Source organism: Medicago truncatula, chromosome 7, assembly GCF_003473485.1.
Source record: "Medicago truncatula cultivar Jemalong A17 chromosome 7, MtrunA17r5.0-ANR, whole genome shotgun sequence".
NCBI classification, from domain to species: domain Eukaryota; kingdom Viridiplantae; phylum Streptophyta; class Magnoliopsida; order Fabales; family Fabaceae; genus Medicago; species Medicago truncatula.
The window spans coordinates 39,030,892-39,045,144 of NC_053048.1; the positions used below are offsets into that span (position 1 = coordinate 39,030,892).

General features: G+C 33.1%; 3 protein-coding genes across 3 annotated transcripts; 1 reads left to right on the top strand and 2 right to left on the bottom strand.

Annotated features, from left to right (window-relative positions):
• Positions 1-1,468: 1,468 nt before the first annotated feature.
• Positions 1,469-3,920, top strand: LOC11440994 (protein NETWORKED 3A). The gene is made up of 2 exons (XM_024769452.2): positions 1,469-1,849; positions 2,765-3,920. The coding sequence occupies exons 1-2, from the start codon at positions 1,768-1,770 to the stop codon at positions 3,595-3,597; spliced, it is 915 nt and encodes a 304-aa protein (XP_024625220.1). The 5' UTR covers positions 1,469-1,767; the 3' UTR covers positions 3,598-3,920.
• Positions 3,921-4,078: 158 nt separating this feature from the next.
• LOC11429114 (pentatricopeptide repeat-containing protein At3g26782, mitochondrial) lies at positions 4,079-6,761 on the bottom strand. Its single transcript, XM_003624433.3, has 2 exons — positions 5,614-6,761; positions 4,079-5,213 (listed from the first exon to the last, which is right to left on the bottom strand). Exons 1-2 carry the CDS (start codon positions 6,586-6,588, stop codon positions 4,170-4,172), a joined length of 2,019 nt encoding a protein of 672 aa, XP_003624481.1. The 5' UTR covers positions 6,589-6,761; the 3' UTR covers positions 4,079-4,169.
• A 1,800-nt stretch (positions 6,762-8,561) lies between these two features.
• On the bottom strand, positions 8,562-9,171 carry LOC11436792 (uncharacterized). The gene has a single exon (XM_003624434.3). It carries the CDS (start codon positions 9,023-9,025, stop codon positions 8,690-8,692), a length of 336 nt encoding a protein of 111 aa, XP_003624482.1. The 5' UTR covers positions 9,026-9,171; the 3' UTR covers positions 8,562-8,689.
• Positions 9,172-14,253: the final 5,082 nt, after the last annotated feature.

Sequence of the window (14,253 nt, forward strand, 5' to 3'; positions counted from 1 at the left end):
GGGAAAACGCAAAATCCCTCTCTAATTCTGTCACTAAATTTTGCGATCAAGAAATTTGTGAGGGATTTTATTTTTCCGTCACTAATCTCCCTCCCTAATTTTGCATTTTCTAGTAGCGATTCCTTCCCAAACAACTGAGAAAACAAATTTTAAACACATTACTCCCTCCGTCCCAAATTGTATGACGTTTTGGCATTTCACACATATTAAGAAATGCAATTAATATTGTGTGGAAAAGAGATATTATGAGTTGTTTTACAAAATTGTCCTTAATAAATAATATGAGAAAGATAAATGAAAGAATTGAAAGAAGATAGAGTAATAAATAATTAAGGTTATAATAGAAAAAGTAACATTAATGTTGCATTGGTATTTTAAAATGACGTATAATTTGAGACAATTTTTTTCTTCACTAAAGTGACGTACAATTTAAGACGGAGGGAGTATTATTTTTTCTAATTAAACCATTGTCCGAACTTGCTACTTCTTAGCAACCCAAAAGCTTTGCATGTACCATGAATTTTCTACTTCTAATTAAATTTTCTATTGAGATCAAATATTTAACCACGTATTTAAGAAACTCAAATTTTTTTATCATTTAAATCAATTCATTGTTGATATTTTAACTTATTTTTTCATACAAAGAAGACCTAAGACCAAAAAAAAAAGAAAACTACATCAAAATTACATGAGTGCAAACTCTAGCAATGAACAAATGACTGGTCTAAACAAGATATAAATAAAATAACGCCCATTTACTTTTGGTATTTCAACCCAAGTTTGCAAGTGCATCTGCACAAGGTTGGATTTACGATATGAGTATAAACTTTATATTGTTGGTATTTTACTTTTGCTTTTTAATTGAATGTATAAACTTTATAAACCATTTCAAGCATTTCCTTTTGGGAGTAATGTTAGGGATTTCGGTTTTCATTTCATGAGAATGCCCAATTTAGCATTACAAATGTGGTCCTAGCACCTCTAAAAAAAATACCGGCTCTAGCAAAATAAGAAAAAAGAACCATTGCAAATGTGGTGCATTCGTAATAAGAGAAGAGATTAATGGCATTTGCAGCACAGTGGGCGATGGAATATTCTTTCGTCATAATATTGAAAGAATCATATCAATAAATTCAACGCCACCTTGTGTTGCCTCTCCATCCTCCAATTGCGTAGGATCAACTTTTGTACAGAAATTGATTTGGGAAACTCAAACACAACTTGACAATTTGGCGCACAAGTGCACTTATAAGATATATTCACATTTTACTACGAGGTTAACGTTGTACTACTATTATGTAAGAGTTAAGGTTTGAATTGAATTTTCTACTTATTTATCGTAAATGGTAAAATTATAATCGGTAAATTATTTGATAAAAAAATTATCATGTAAATATTTTTTATAGGTTAGTTTTTAAATTATTTCCATAAATATAAACATGATGTGATTTGATCGGATGCAAATGTAAAAAAAAAAAAAAGTATAGCCATTAATGGACAATCAATCATCCGCATAATCAGTAATAATCGGACATTAAATTAATTTGTGTTTTTGAAATAAAACAACCTTTCCTATCCTATACGTAGAATGAATTCAAATTTGATAATTAAAGAATCTACTTAACGTTTGTCCTCCGTTATATGCCAGCTTTTAGATGATTAGGACCTTTTAAAATTCTTTACTTGCTTCTCTTTACACTTTACCCCGTTGTCTCCTTTGATCCATTGATAAATTTATTTTGCTGAGGCAATAATTATCGTACATATATGTTCATGGAGAATAAAGATGCTGCATCATGGAGTTCTGCACCTTTCTACCAGTCTCAATGGCTTCAAACAACCATATCAGGTTTCTCTCTTCCTTTGTCTCTTACTACGCATGCACTCTTAGGTGTTACATTTCTGCTGCATGTTCCATGCTACATTTTTTTAATATGTTATTGGCATTCTTTGACTTGACTTTGTGAATAGAAAGAAAGCGTATAATAAAGTTGGCTGCATAATTGAGGTGGTTGTGGTGGGTTTGCCTAAGGCTAGAAAATACTGTCAAAAGGTTTGAAGTCAATATAGTCGATTTAAAACCTCCATTCAGAAAAGTTAGTCAAAGTTTGATTGCAATTTTGCAAGTAATATGTTGTACAACATTTTCCATTTTGTTTTAGCTTTTAGTTGAATTAATTTTGATAAAATTCATGTTGAAAAAGTAAAAGTTAAAAGAAATTAGTTTATCTTAAAAAGTGTTATTTATAACTTATAAGTGATAAGTGATTCATGGTAGATGTCTTTGGAAATGATAAAGTACAATCCCTTTTCTAGTATACATACAGGTATGTTTTAAAAAAATTGCAAAGCATGCTACTAAATAAAATAAAATCAGTTATCTTGAAATCAATTTTTTTCCCCACAAGAATTGATTTTGAGAATTCAAACTATAGTAAATTTTCCATTGCCATTTGAAAAATGAGCAAAACAAGCCAGAGGTGGAGTGAAGTCAGTGAAAGCATCGACATAATAAAAACGATACAATCATCCTTCAAGTTCTGTATAAATAAATAGGCACTTTAAGCCCTTTAAAACCCCTTAGCCCTTATACACAGGGAGACCATATAGGCCAATACAAATGACCAGGGCTTAAAATATGGGGAGTTTATTTGTATCAGCTGCTCTTCAAAGTAAAGCAGCAGATTACTTGAAAGCTTCCCAAGTTGTTTGCCAGTTATGCTGCAGTTTTAACTCACAAACTACTCTTTTGATCGAGTTTTAGATTTGGATGAGAAATTGGGAGCCATGATGACCATTTTAGAAGATGGCAACTCTCCAAAGCAAGGACACATGCACTGCAATTGGAGAGAAGACCTCATACAGATGCTTGAAGAATTTGGCCAATCATACCGTGTTTTAGCCATATCTTATAACCAACTGAAATCTAAATCATCTACTGGTACCTTTCATTCAAGATCTTTATCATCTTCTGCTACATCAAAAACCTTACGCGCTAGCTGCAATAGAAGAGCAACAGGTAACTTGGAGGGCAAGAAACTCAAAAAGGATTTCAATAGCCATAGCAAATATCTAAGGGGGCATTCTGATGTCAGATTTGATGGAAGTGATCTTGATTTTGAGATATTAAAGAAGCAAGAGGATGAATCTGATGAACTGTCTTCGTGTAACCCATGCAGCATGAAACTAGAATCAGAAGTTGAGTGCAGTGACATTCAAACTGAAGACAAAATGATAGATTTTTCCATCAATGAAAATATTTTAATGAAGATTGAGGATTTGGAATTAAATCAAAGAACTGAAGATCCATCAACAATCAATTCCGAATTTGAAAGTATGTGGCCCACATTGAAGTATCAAATGACAAAACTTACAGATGATAATCTGCACCAGTTAGAAGAGTTGGTCCAAAGAAATGATGAAAAGAGAGAAACCATTAAAAGGCTTCAGTTAGAGGTGGAAACTTTGAAGCGCGAGAACAAGGCCCTCCAGATTTCGTCAAGGTTCTCCAATGCTGATTCAGAATGCAGCCAATCACAGACATCGAGACCGCGAAGAAAATCTGTAAGCAAACTCTTCAAAGGTTGCTCTCCATGATATTTTGTAGATTTTACATCTCAGCAATCTTGTACTCCTATTGATCAACAAACTTTTATGGATAATTCTGGAAGAGCTTTGCTTTTATATGCCTGTTTGTCTAGCAATCAAGTGAGCACTTGTGGGCATCATGGCAATGTAGGCAAATTTAGTACCCAGAAAATTATTATTTTGCATGTTGATTTCTCAATTTTCAAGACAAAACAGTTACCTTTAAATATAGCACTTGGGTTTTATTGTGCTCCTGTAGTAGAACAAATTGTTCTGAACAATAACATGTATTTGAACTGGGAATAAGTGATCTAAAAGCCCATCTGAAGATATATCCATTGTTCTTACTGGAACTAATCGATTCACCAGATATGCACCTTCACAGATGTATTATAGAATTGCATGCACCAATGAAGCTTCTGGTCAGGCTTTGATGATGTAGAATTATGTACTATAGAATTGCATGCACAAATGTATTATAGAATTGCATGCACCAACCAAACTTCTGGTCAGGCTTTGATGATATAGAATTAATGTACATCCAACATCATCGATTCTGACTCCCTTTATTTCAGTTACTGTCACCAATAGTCTCCACACGAACACAACCCGTCCTTGAAATGATGAAATCGCTTTGAATCTCTGATAACAATTTCTCGATTTACTATTTTAGAAATCAATTTAATTGCAAAGTGGCAGTCCCCACAAATTCTAAGATTTTTTATGATCTGGATAACTGACCCAGGCACTGAATTCATGATTCCAAAGGCAACAGCTAGTTTCTCACTGTGAACTCTTAGAACCATTCCTTTCTCTTCCACATCAACATCATAAAGAACTGATGTAACATTTGGCATATATCCAACTTCTTGCAGCTTGACATTTAATTCGTCCAAATACTCATAAATCTTCTCGTGTTGAGGATGCTCCTTGTCTCCAACTAAAAATACATGCACCCTACCTTTATGTTCAACTATACTATATCCAGGGGTTTTAAGCAATCCATGATTCTTCATTAATATTCTCATCCTCTCAACATCATCCCACCTTCCAGCATCAGCATAAATATTGGAAAGTAGCACATAGTACCCACAATTACTTGGATCTAACTTGAATAACTTTCTCGCAGAGATCTCGCCTAGTTCAACGTTCTTGTGAATCCTACAAGCCCCAAGAAGGGAACCCCAAACTATAAAATCAGGTTTCACCTTCATTTCTTGGATCAAACCATAAGCTTCTTTGAGATAGCCAGCACGTCCAAGGAGATCAACCATGCACGAATAATGCTCAATCCCAGGTTCAACATCAAATTCACATTTCATCTTATTAAACCAATGCCACCCTTCTTTCAACAAACCAGCGTGACTGCAAGCAGCTAAAACTGACACAAAAGTAATGTAATTTGGTTTGATTCCACACCTTATCATCTCGTAGAAGACTTTCATAGCCTCTTTTCCATGTCCATGCATTCCATAACCAGCAACCATGACAGTCCACGACTTAACATTTTTCCTTTTCAGGCGATCAAATGCCTTCCTTGCCATCTCAACTCTCCCACATTTGCAGTACATATCAACTATAGAAGTACCAACAACAAGGTTATCCTCCAATTCCATCTTTACAACCTATAAGTAAAAGAAAATAGTTACATTAGCGAGACCAACAATTCTCGCCTAGGTCTTGGCTAAATAATTTGTACAAAAATACAATTGCAACAAAATCAAAAGTTTTTCCATTAGTTGGAACTGACTTCATCATTGAAATGATGTCATATAACGTTCTATCAAAATTAGTTTTGTTGATCCATGTCATGGAGATTGAACAAAGTTCTACCTTGGCTATCAGCTACTAAACGCAACCCTCATCTTTCCTCTAAACATGGATCCGGCTATGTTATGCAACATAGGCAGATGTACATTGTACATCCACATAGTTAAGCGTAGACCCGAAAATATTATCAATAATAATTAAAGCCAAATTCTATGAGATTATCAACTAAAACAATGAAGCTAGCTAGTACTATACCTGATCATGTATGCACTTCCCTATCTGCAGAGCTCCAGAATGAGCACAAGCTAACAACACTGCAGATAACGTGACAGCATTATATCTGACCTCGCCTCTCTTCACCATATCACTAAACAAACTGAAAGCCTCTACCGACAAACCATTTTGTGCATATACAGCAATCAAAGAATTCCAAGAACAAACATCAGTCTCCTCCATCCCATCAAACACTTTCCTAGACACACTTATCTCCCCACACTTCGCATAAGCATCCATCAACGTATTCCCAACCGCCAAACACCCCTCAAACCCCTTCTTAACCGCCAATCCATGAACACATTCAGTCACACTCTTCACACAAACCCTCGCACAAGCCGAAATAACACAACCCAAAAGAACAGAATCCACACCAACACCAACACCAACAATTTCATCATAATCCGTCTCATCAACCAACAAAAATTCCTTAAACAAAAAAACAGCTTCCCGTGCACGCTCATTTTGAACATACCCAGAAATCATCGAAGTCCAAGAAACAACATTTCTTTCAGGAATTTCATCGAACAGTTTCCGGGCATCGTTCAAATAGCCACATTTAGAGTACATATCAATAAGAGCAGATGCAACAAAGATATCAGAACCGTATCCAAAAACAAAAGCTTGTTGGTGAATCTGTTTTCCGGCGCAGAGGTCGTAGAGGGAAGAGCAGGATTTGATAGTGCAAGGGAAAGTGGAACGGTTTGGATGAAGAGAGAGTTTTCGCATTGAAGAGAAAGCGTAAAGAGCTTGTAAAGAATCGCCGCTGCGAGCGAAATCAGCGATGATTGAGTTCCAACTATATACGCTTGTTTTGTCGACATATTTGCCGAACATGCTTCTTAGGTTCGCGGTTTTGGTCCATTCTGTAGTTTTCGTTGTTGTTGTTGAGTGCATGCGTATGCATTTGTTAATTGTTGTAGATGATGATAATGTTCTTGAAACAAATGGAATCATCGTTGTTATTAAAGTGCTGTTGTTTTACGTAATTCTAGTTTTCTACCATCGTAATGTATTGTAGGCTACGACAAAGCTTCCATGTGCAGTCCATGCACCATCGTAATTCTAGTTAGCGTTTTTAAAATAACACACACTAGCAAGGTTGGAAAATTAAGGAAGGAAAATGTTGGGGAATTAGTTAGGTAAACAGATAGAGTAAGAATTTATTGGAACGTGTAATCAAATGCCAAAACAGGACTAAGACTCCTTACCTACTTAATGTGCAAAGGATTCTCAGTCCGAAATGGTTATTCGGTTGCGATATATCCGGTGTAAATATGAATTGCGGTTTGATTATCATCTAAGGGTCATGATTTGAATAGAAAAATGATCTTCTGTGTTTCAAGGCACGATATGATTTGTCTAGCTATTAGTAGATCGCTTGTGAATTTAGTCGTGTTTATTTGTCCGGTGCACCACGTACAAACTCACATTTTGCCTAAACCTACTATTTCGAGTTTCATAAAAACCACGGTAGTTGAGCATTGGGACGTGATATTTTTGTTTCCACGACCAAACCAAACAACCACTAAACTGCTTGAATCCAAGTCTAGTTTGGAATAGTTCCTTTTAATAAATAGATCGCATTTTTTGTTACAAATAAATAAATCACATTGCTTAGTTTATAAATAAATAAACATGTTCTTTTATTTTTATTTTTAATACATGACTGTCCGGTCCTCTCTTTCATAAGGAAAATTTATTCTTAGGGTGTTATTTTATCATTGAAATTAACATAAATAATTATTTTATTAAGAAATGTGCATAATCACCATAAAAAACTTATAATGAGACGGGGGAGTAGTGGTTAAGATTTGAACCATAAACTTCATTTATAAACTCCTATACATGATCCAACTCAACTATCTTAGAATAACAAATTATTAATAAGCTTAAATGTATTTTTTTATCTCTCTATTGTCTAAGGTAAAGTTAAAGTCTCAGCTAGTAAGAGTCAAGTCTAAAGAAAGGGACTAAAATCATACAATGTGGCAAATCAAAATTCAAAGGTACACGCATTTAGTACTCTCAAACATCTCAAATAGGATTACCTCTACTAGAGGGAATCTATTAGAAACAAAAATAAAATGTTTTAGTCGTCCATTTCTAAATCCAAGTTTTTGTTCTCCTATTTCACAATCTTACTCCCATTCTATTTTATACTCCATCCGTTTCAAAATGTGTGTCACTTTAGCTAAAAAAAATTGTTTCAAAATGAATGCCACTTTACATTTCTAATACAACTTTAATTTTTTTCTTCCAACTTTACCCTCTCAAACTTTTCCTTCACACAATTTTCAATGCAACTTTAAGTTTGATTTTTTCTTATAAAGTAAAGGCAGTTTAGTAAAAACGTCATGTTTAATGATTATTTCATTTCATTTCTTAATATGTGTGCAATTGGTTAAAACGACGCTCATTTTAAAACGGAGGGAATAGATCTTTTTGTTTATGTTGCACCATCCTTAATGACACGACAATAACACGACGTTATCATTATAAGATTAAATGGCACTTCACAATAACATGAAGTCACCATTATAGGATTAGATCACACTTCATAATCAATCTTCACATCGTCACTTCATTGCCACGTCATTAAAAAATTCCCAAAGTTGTGAAACATGAGACCAAAACTCCAATTTTTTTAGAAATGGAGGCATTGAAACTTTAATTTAATTAGGCAAAAAAATGCATTTAAGTTGTACTAATAAATCTTTAAAAAAAATCTTATAAATAAAGAATTGTTAAACACCAAATTTTAGAGACCATACGTGTACTAAAGGTTCAAATCCAACAAAATATGGAACAAAGATCAGTAGAATTACAAAAACAAACCAAAATTGCATAGTACACCATGATTAATGGTCTATCTATCATTTTTTTTTTAAGGAAATGGTCTATCTATCATATAATATATATAAATTATAATGTAGCAAACCAACAAAGAAATTGACTAAACATAAATTAAAATAAAGAGATTACAATAGCATTTAACACAAGTGAGTGAAAATGACAACCTCGACCTTCTTAAGACAAATGAAACCAATCAAAATACCTAAGCTATAAAACTAAGGAACACACTAAAGAGCATAATACCAACAATTGCAGCTACACAATCCAATCTAGTTGAACTAGAGGACTTTTCTCCTGAACTTGGTGCCGGTGCTGGTGCAGATGCCTCAGCCTCATAAGGAGCTTCAGAGGAACTCATTGGAGTAGGGAAAAATGAAGAAATATCTGGAGAAGTCACATAAGGTAAAACACCTGGAGAAGCTGAGATTGTTGGCTCAGTAGTAGTAGAACTCACAGCATGTGAATTGTCAAGTAAGATAATTACCACAAAGACAAAGGCAAGTAACTTGATGATAGTAGTAGTAGTAGTAGCCGCCATGAATAAGAAGAATAATTCTTTGAGAATTTTCTCTAAAACAGAAAGGTGCAAATAGTTAAGAAGTCTAGGGATGTGTGAGTGTTTTAAAAAGGCAAAAAATTGACAGCAGTAATTATATCAGTGTGATTGTTGTGACAGTTTGTTTTTTGGTACATTCTGTGAACTTCACGTCACGGAGTAAGCATTTTGTTTCTATTAGCATGTCGGTTGTCATAAATTTAGAAATGATTCCATTTTAATATGGGAAATGAAAAATTGATATTGTACTATATGGGAGACAACGCACATTCATAGTATATTAATGTTAAACCATCTAACAATTGATTTGAGACATGATCACCATGATTTGTACCTGTGTGACACAATTACAACATTTTAGAAATGATGAAAGACTAATCATTGCAAAAACATCATAATAGATATTAGATATAGGACATTTCAACTACATTGTGACCTCTAATCCCTAACAATCATAAGTAGCACCACAAAATATTATTGAATAGAAATAAAAAACATAAAACTTGAGAGGACTAAGCCAAAACTCACATACAATCATTTACCGTTTATTTGGAACGTGAGAAATAGAGAAGAGAGAAAGACAGGCGAGAGAGATAGAGAAGAAATATGTCATTTCTTATGTTTGGCAGTGCAGAGAAATAGAGAAGAGAGGCTAAATTTGTGTGGAGTCCACACAATTTATCTTCTCTCCATAGATGCGAAGAAAGAGGAGAGAATGACTGAACATTTTGCTTTTTCCCTATTTACCCTTGTATTTTCATCACATTATATACCATAATGTTTTACAAATTTTTTGCCTTTACTCGTTTTCAAATATTTTTTATATTAAAAATAAGAATGACTTTTTTTACTTGTGCTTGTTTTGTGCTATTAATTAAATTAAGTAATTTAATAAATTAATTGAATAATTTGTTTGAAGGAGTTTAAATTATTTTTAAACTTTATGTATTAAAATTATTTAACTTATTATATTAAATTAATGTAGTTAATTATTTTTTAGAGTAAATTAAAGTTTAATATGTACCTTTTTTAGCTTAAGGGTGTTTTTGTCCTTTCAAAAAATAAACACACTTCTCTCTCTTCTATTTCTCTTCTCATTCTCTTACACTAAACAACACATCAAATCTACTCTATTTCTCATCTCTTTCTCTCTTCCCATAAATTATCATGCAGTTACACGTGGTAATCAATCTTAACCTTTAAGATTGAATGATTCAAATTACATAAATAATAAATTAACTAGATTTTTTACCCGTGCTCCGCTCGGGTTTATTGTAAAGGGATTGACATACGAATAATAAAATGCAATATATAATTGGTAACGGTGAAAAAATAAGTTATAAGATCACGTCTTTCCATTTGCAAAGCTCTAAATATCAAAATATATGATTTTTGTGTTGTGTGTGAAATTTTTACACGGTTTAGGGTTTTTTTTTAGAGAAACACGTTTATGGCTTGATATATATAACCAAGTTTACATGGAAATTAGGGTAGCCGAGTTTGCATGAAAATTATGGTATTATGTTCGTAAACGTATCAGAAAAGATTGTAAAAAAAAAAAAGGCAACATGATAGAATGAAATAAAGGCATGAAATTGGTTAAAAAAAAGTACAGAATATTGTAAAAAAAAAAAAAAAAAACATGAAATTAGTGCGATGAATTTTTCTAGTATTGTGTACAAAATATTGTCAAAAAGAAAAAGGCAAGAGGATAGGAATGAAATTGGTGCGATCCATTTTTTTAGTATTAAATAATTGCAAACCTAATAAAGTAAATGAGCGGGAAAAAATTAGGTTAAATTGCTGCAGACGTAACATAATTAATAAATAAGGATGTTAAAGTTAAACAATCCAAACCCTTGATTTAAGATCGAAATTTATAATTTGTGACACAGTTGTAATATAAAATCTCACATTCACACATTCATTCACACGATTGTTGCTCTAGACAGTCTGATCAAGATCATATAACTCGTGTTCCTACTTAGTATTTTTGGACTTAGATTTACAAATGTCGAAATGTCGGCCATTAGATGTTGATCTGATTGTTGAGATCACATGCATTTGTTAGGATCCTTGGCTGTTGTACTTGTACATGGTGAAGGTGTTAGATTATTTTACTCTTAATAGAAGGGGCCACCTTATCTTAGGGACTTGTACTGCGTCCTAGTTCCTACCCTACTCCATGTGAGTAGTACTTGACAAAACATGGTGGCCGGATATTTAGCTAACCAATCTTCAATTTTTTGAAATATAACAACACAGGTAAAATAAATGATCCAGCATGTTAAACATTTCTGTACAAAAACTAATATTTGACTCTAAAAAAAAAACAATATTTGATTTATAAAGGATACAGTTATAAAAGGTACTACAATAAGTGGCGGAAGCAGAAAATTTATGTGCATGATTCTTTCAGAATAATATTATGGACAAATGCAGCAGATAAGCCACAATTTTCATTGTAGATTGCACTTCGAAATGGTGGTTGAGCCTAACACAACCTCACAAAACCGGCTTATGAGGTGACGATTGTCCCCACTTATAAACACATTGTCAGACCATCACATATCCGATGTGGGACATAAATGGTGGATGGCCCGATAGCGAAAACCTGATAGCAGGTGGCCCAATAAATTTTGGAGAGGCTCTGATATCAAAAATGGTGGTTGGGCATAACACAGCTCTACAAAACTGGCTTGTTAGGTGAGGATTGTCCACACTTATAAACACATTGTCAGATCATCACCTTATCTGATCTAGAACTCTTGACATTTGCAATTTAAAATTATGATTGTGACTGCCATAGTAAAAGCAATCACAATTTAAAATGAAGAAATATTTGGATGTCATAGTTTTTTGGTGTCATCGGTGACATAGGTTCATTTTAGATGAGAGAAAATGATGAATGAATAATTAAAATAAATTATTTAAATGAGAGAGTGGGTTGTTAAGAGAGAGATAGACACAAAGATACCAATGACACTAATTACACCAAAAGTCAATGGCACCTAAATGCTACCCAAAATGAGTGTGACTGTGAGTTATCTCTATTGAAAAATCACCGGCATCATGTGATGTGAGACTCGCATGACAAAATAGATTGCAGCATGGTCTGCACCGAATGTTCCAGAGCAAGAGACAAACAAAAATTAAAGTTATGGTATGAGCGCTTGTTTGAGTAGTAGATTGAGATAATGTTCGAAGATGTTGGTTAATTTTAAAAGTTTTGCTAACCAATATTTTTAGTTAAGAAATTTACAAATAATTTTTTTTTAAAATATAAGTGTTGATTTTTTATTAAGTAATAATTACATTATTTTTAATAAAAAGTTGATTGTTTTAGTTGCTTAACCATTGTCTTAATAACACCGTTTAGCATTCTCCTTATTTTAAATATAAATATAAGTCAAATATATTTTACTCGAATAAACAAAAAGTTAAATGTATTTGTTCTTCAGTTAGATCAAATAGATTTGATTGTTGGCTTATATTTAAGGCCGATGGATGATGAATTACTAATATTTGCCTTTTTTTCTCTTCTAAAAACGTTAGGATCATCCACGGTCCAATTCATATTTTTTTCTTTTTCTGATCTGGAGATAAAATGACAAAAACTATCTTAAATTTACATATACAATTGTGTCGTCTCTGGTAAAAGTATATAGTCTAACAATATCAGCATTATCGGTCGAGGTAGACCATAAGGACTCTAGGTCTAATTCTAAATGAATATATGAAGAGTCCATGAAAGTGATAGGAAAAAAAAAAAGCTTTTTATGTGGATCGAAGATTTGAATAAAAGAATAATTGTTATTTAGTCTAATTTATGAAAGTGATGAATTTTTTTTGACGAAAAATGAAAGTGATGGTTGGTTCACGGTACCAAAAGAAATGCATTGAAAATATTACTTTTCCTACTTCAATTCTTGTTTGATCCTTCAAAGAATATGAACTAAAGAAAGCTTCAGTCCCAAAACGTTGAATGAATAAAACTATAAAAGAATGGAATATACATTTGGAGGTTGCAAAGGATTGGTGATTCCTTACTCAATGGTGTATCCTAATTTTCAAGATTCATCAAAATCTTTAGAAGAGAGAGGAAAAATGAGAGAATAAAAATAAACTAAAAGTAAATGACAATAGTATTATCAAATAAAGGGAGAAGAAAATAGAATCAATATTCACGTCATATTACTTGAAATATATTATATATCCCAGAAATCTAGGAAAAGTACATTGAATTGAAATTTATGAGAAGTAAATAAAATACAAGCCGTATATAACAGATGTATATCAGCAATTTCCAGTAAAGCTACAGGGGAAAAAATCGATAAAGCTATCCAATTGCTGCATAATTTCTCTTTTTGGAATTGACCAGTGCAGAAACCAACAAGTGTCTACTCTATGTATTCACGTGAGTTTTGTTTTTTTAACAAAGTCTTTTCGTATGAGTTGAAGAATTGCAAAAGACAAAACTCAATTCTCTAGAACAAGAAAAACCTTAGGTCTTGTCATTCAGCATTTTTCTCTGTCAAGACGTTCTCATGGAATGCAGTAAAATCTAGCTGGAAACTGTCAAGGATGCCTTTCATGGAAGGCAGCCCTTACAACATTTGAGGACACAATCTGTTCCTCCAAAAAAATTGCTTTCTTCTTCAACTAAAGCTTTAGAAAGAAAAATAAAAGGTTTCAAAAACATAATATTCTTCTGTCATGTTGCATGCAGGGATCGCCCATACATTATGCATGATAAAAGGTGTCTCAAAATGCATAGATTGACCAAAAAATGTGCCGAGTTAGGGTAAATTCACAACACAATGACGTTTAACAGATATTATTATTATCAACTAGTCTCTCAAAAATTGAGATACTATATGTTCCATGTGAATTTGATAGGCGGTGACTTAATGAGAGTTACTAGTCGTAGTGGTAGGGCAGATATATCGGACAAAAGCCATGGATGGGGCATTTTGATTTCTTGACAGATAGGGGGGGCTGACAAGTAGAGCAATCAAGGAGCAAGTCGGTATGTGACCTATGGCACTTGGGAAGGATCTTGGTTGAACCAGGTTTACATTACTTGTCTTCTACCTTAAAAACAAAAATGGTTTGAATGAAGCGGTTTTAACTTGTTAATGTGTGAAGATATCTCTATTTTTAATCTGTTTTTAAATGGTATCTGAAATTTAGGTGCTTGAAACCCTTGT

Bases quoted from the DNA above. Each gene is read 5' to 3' on its own strand.
- LOC11440994 (XM_024769452.2), top strand. From the start codon at position 1,768: ATGTTCATGGAGAATAAAGATGCTGCATCATGGAGTTCTGCACCTTTC. The intron at 1,850-2,764 runs GTTTCTCTCTTC...ATCGAGTTTTAG, and splicing joins GCTTCAAACAACCATATCAG to ATTTGGATGAGAAATTGGGA.
- LOC11429114 (XM_003624433.3), bottom strand. From the start codon at position 6,588: ATGATTCCATTTGTTTCAAGAACATTATCATCATCTACAACAATTAAC. The intron at 5,214-5,613 runs GTATAGTACTAG...TTTTACTTATAG, and splicing joins GGAAGTGCATACATGATCAG to GTTGTAAAGATGGAATTGGA.
- LOC11436792 (XM_003624434.3), bottom strand. From the start codon at position 9,025: ATGGCGGCTACTACTACTACTACTATCATCAAGTTACTTGCCTTTGTC.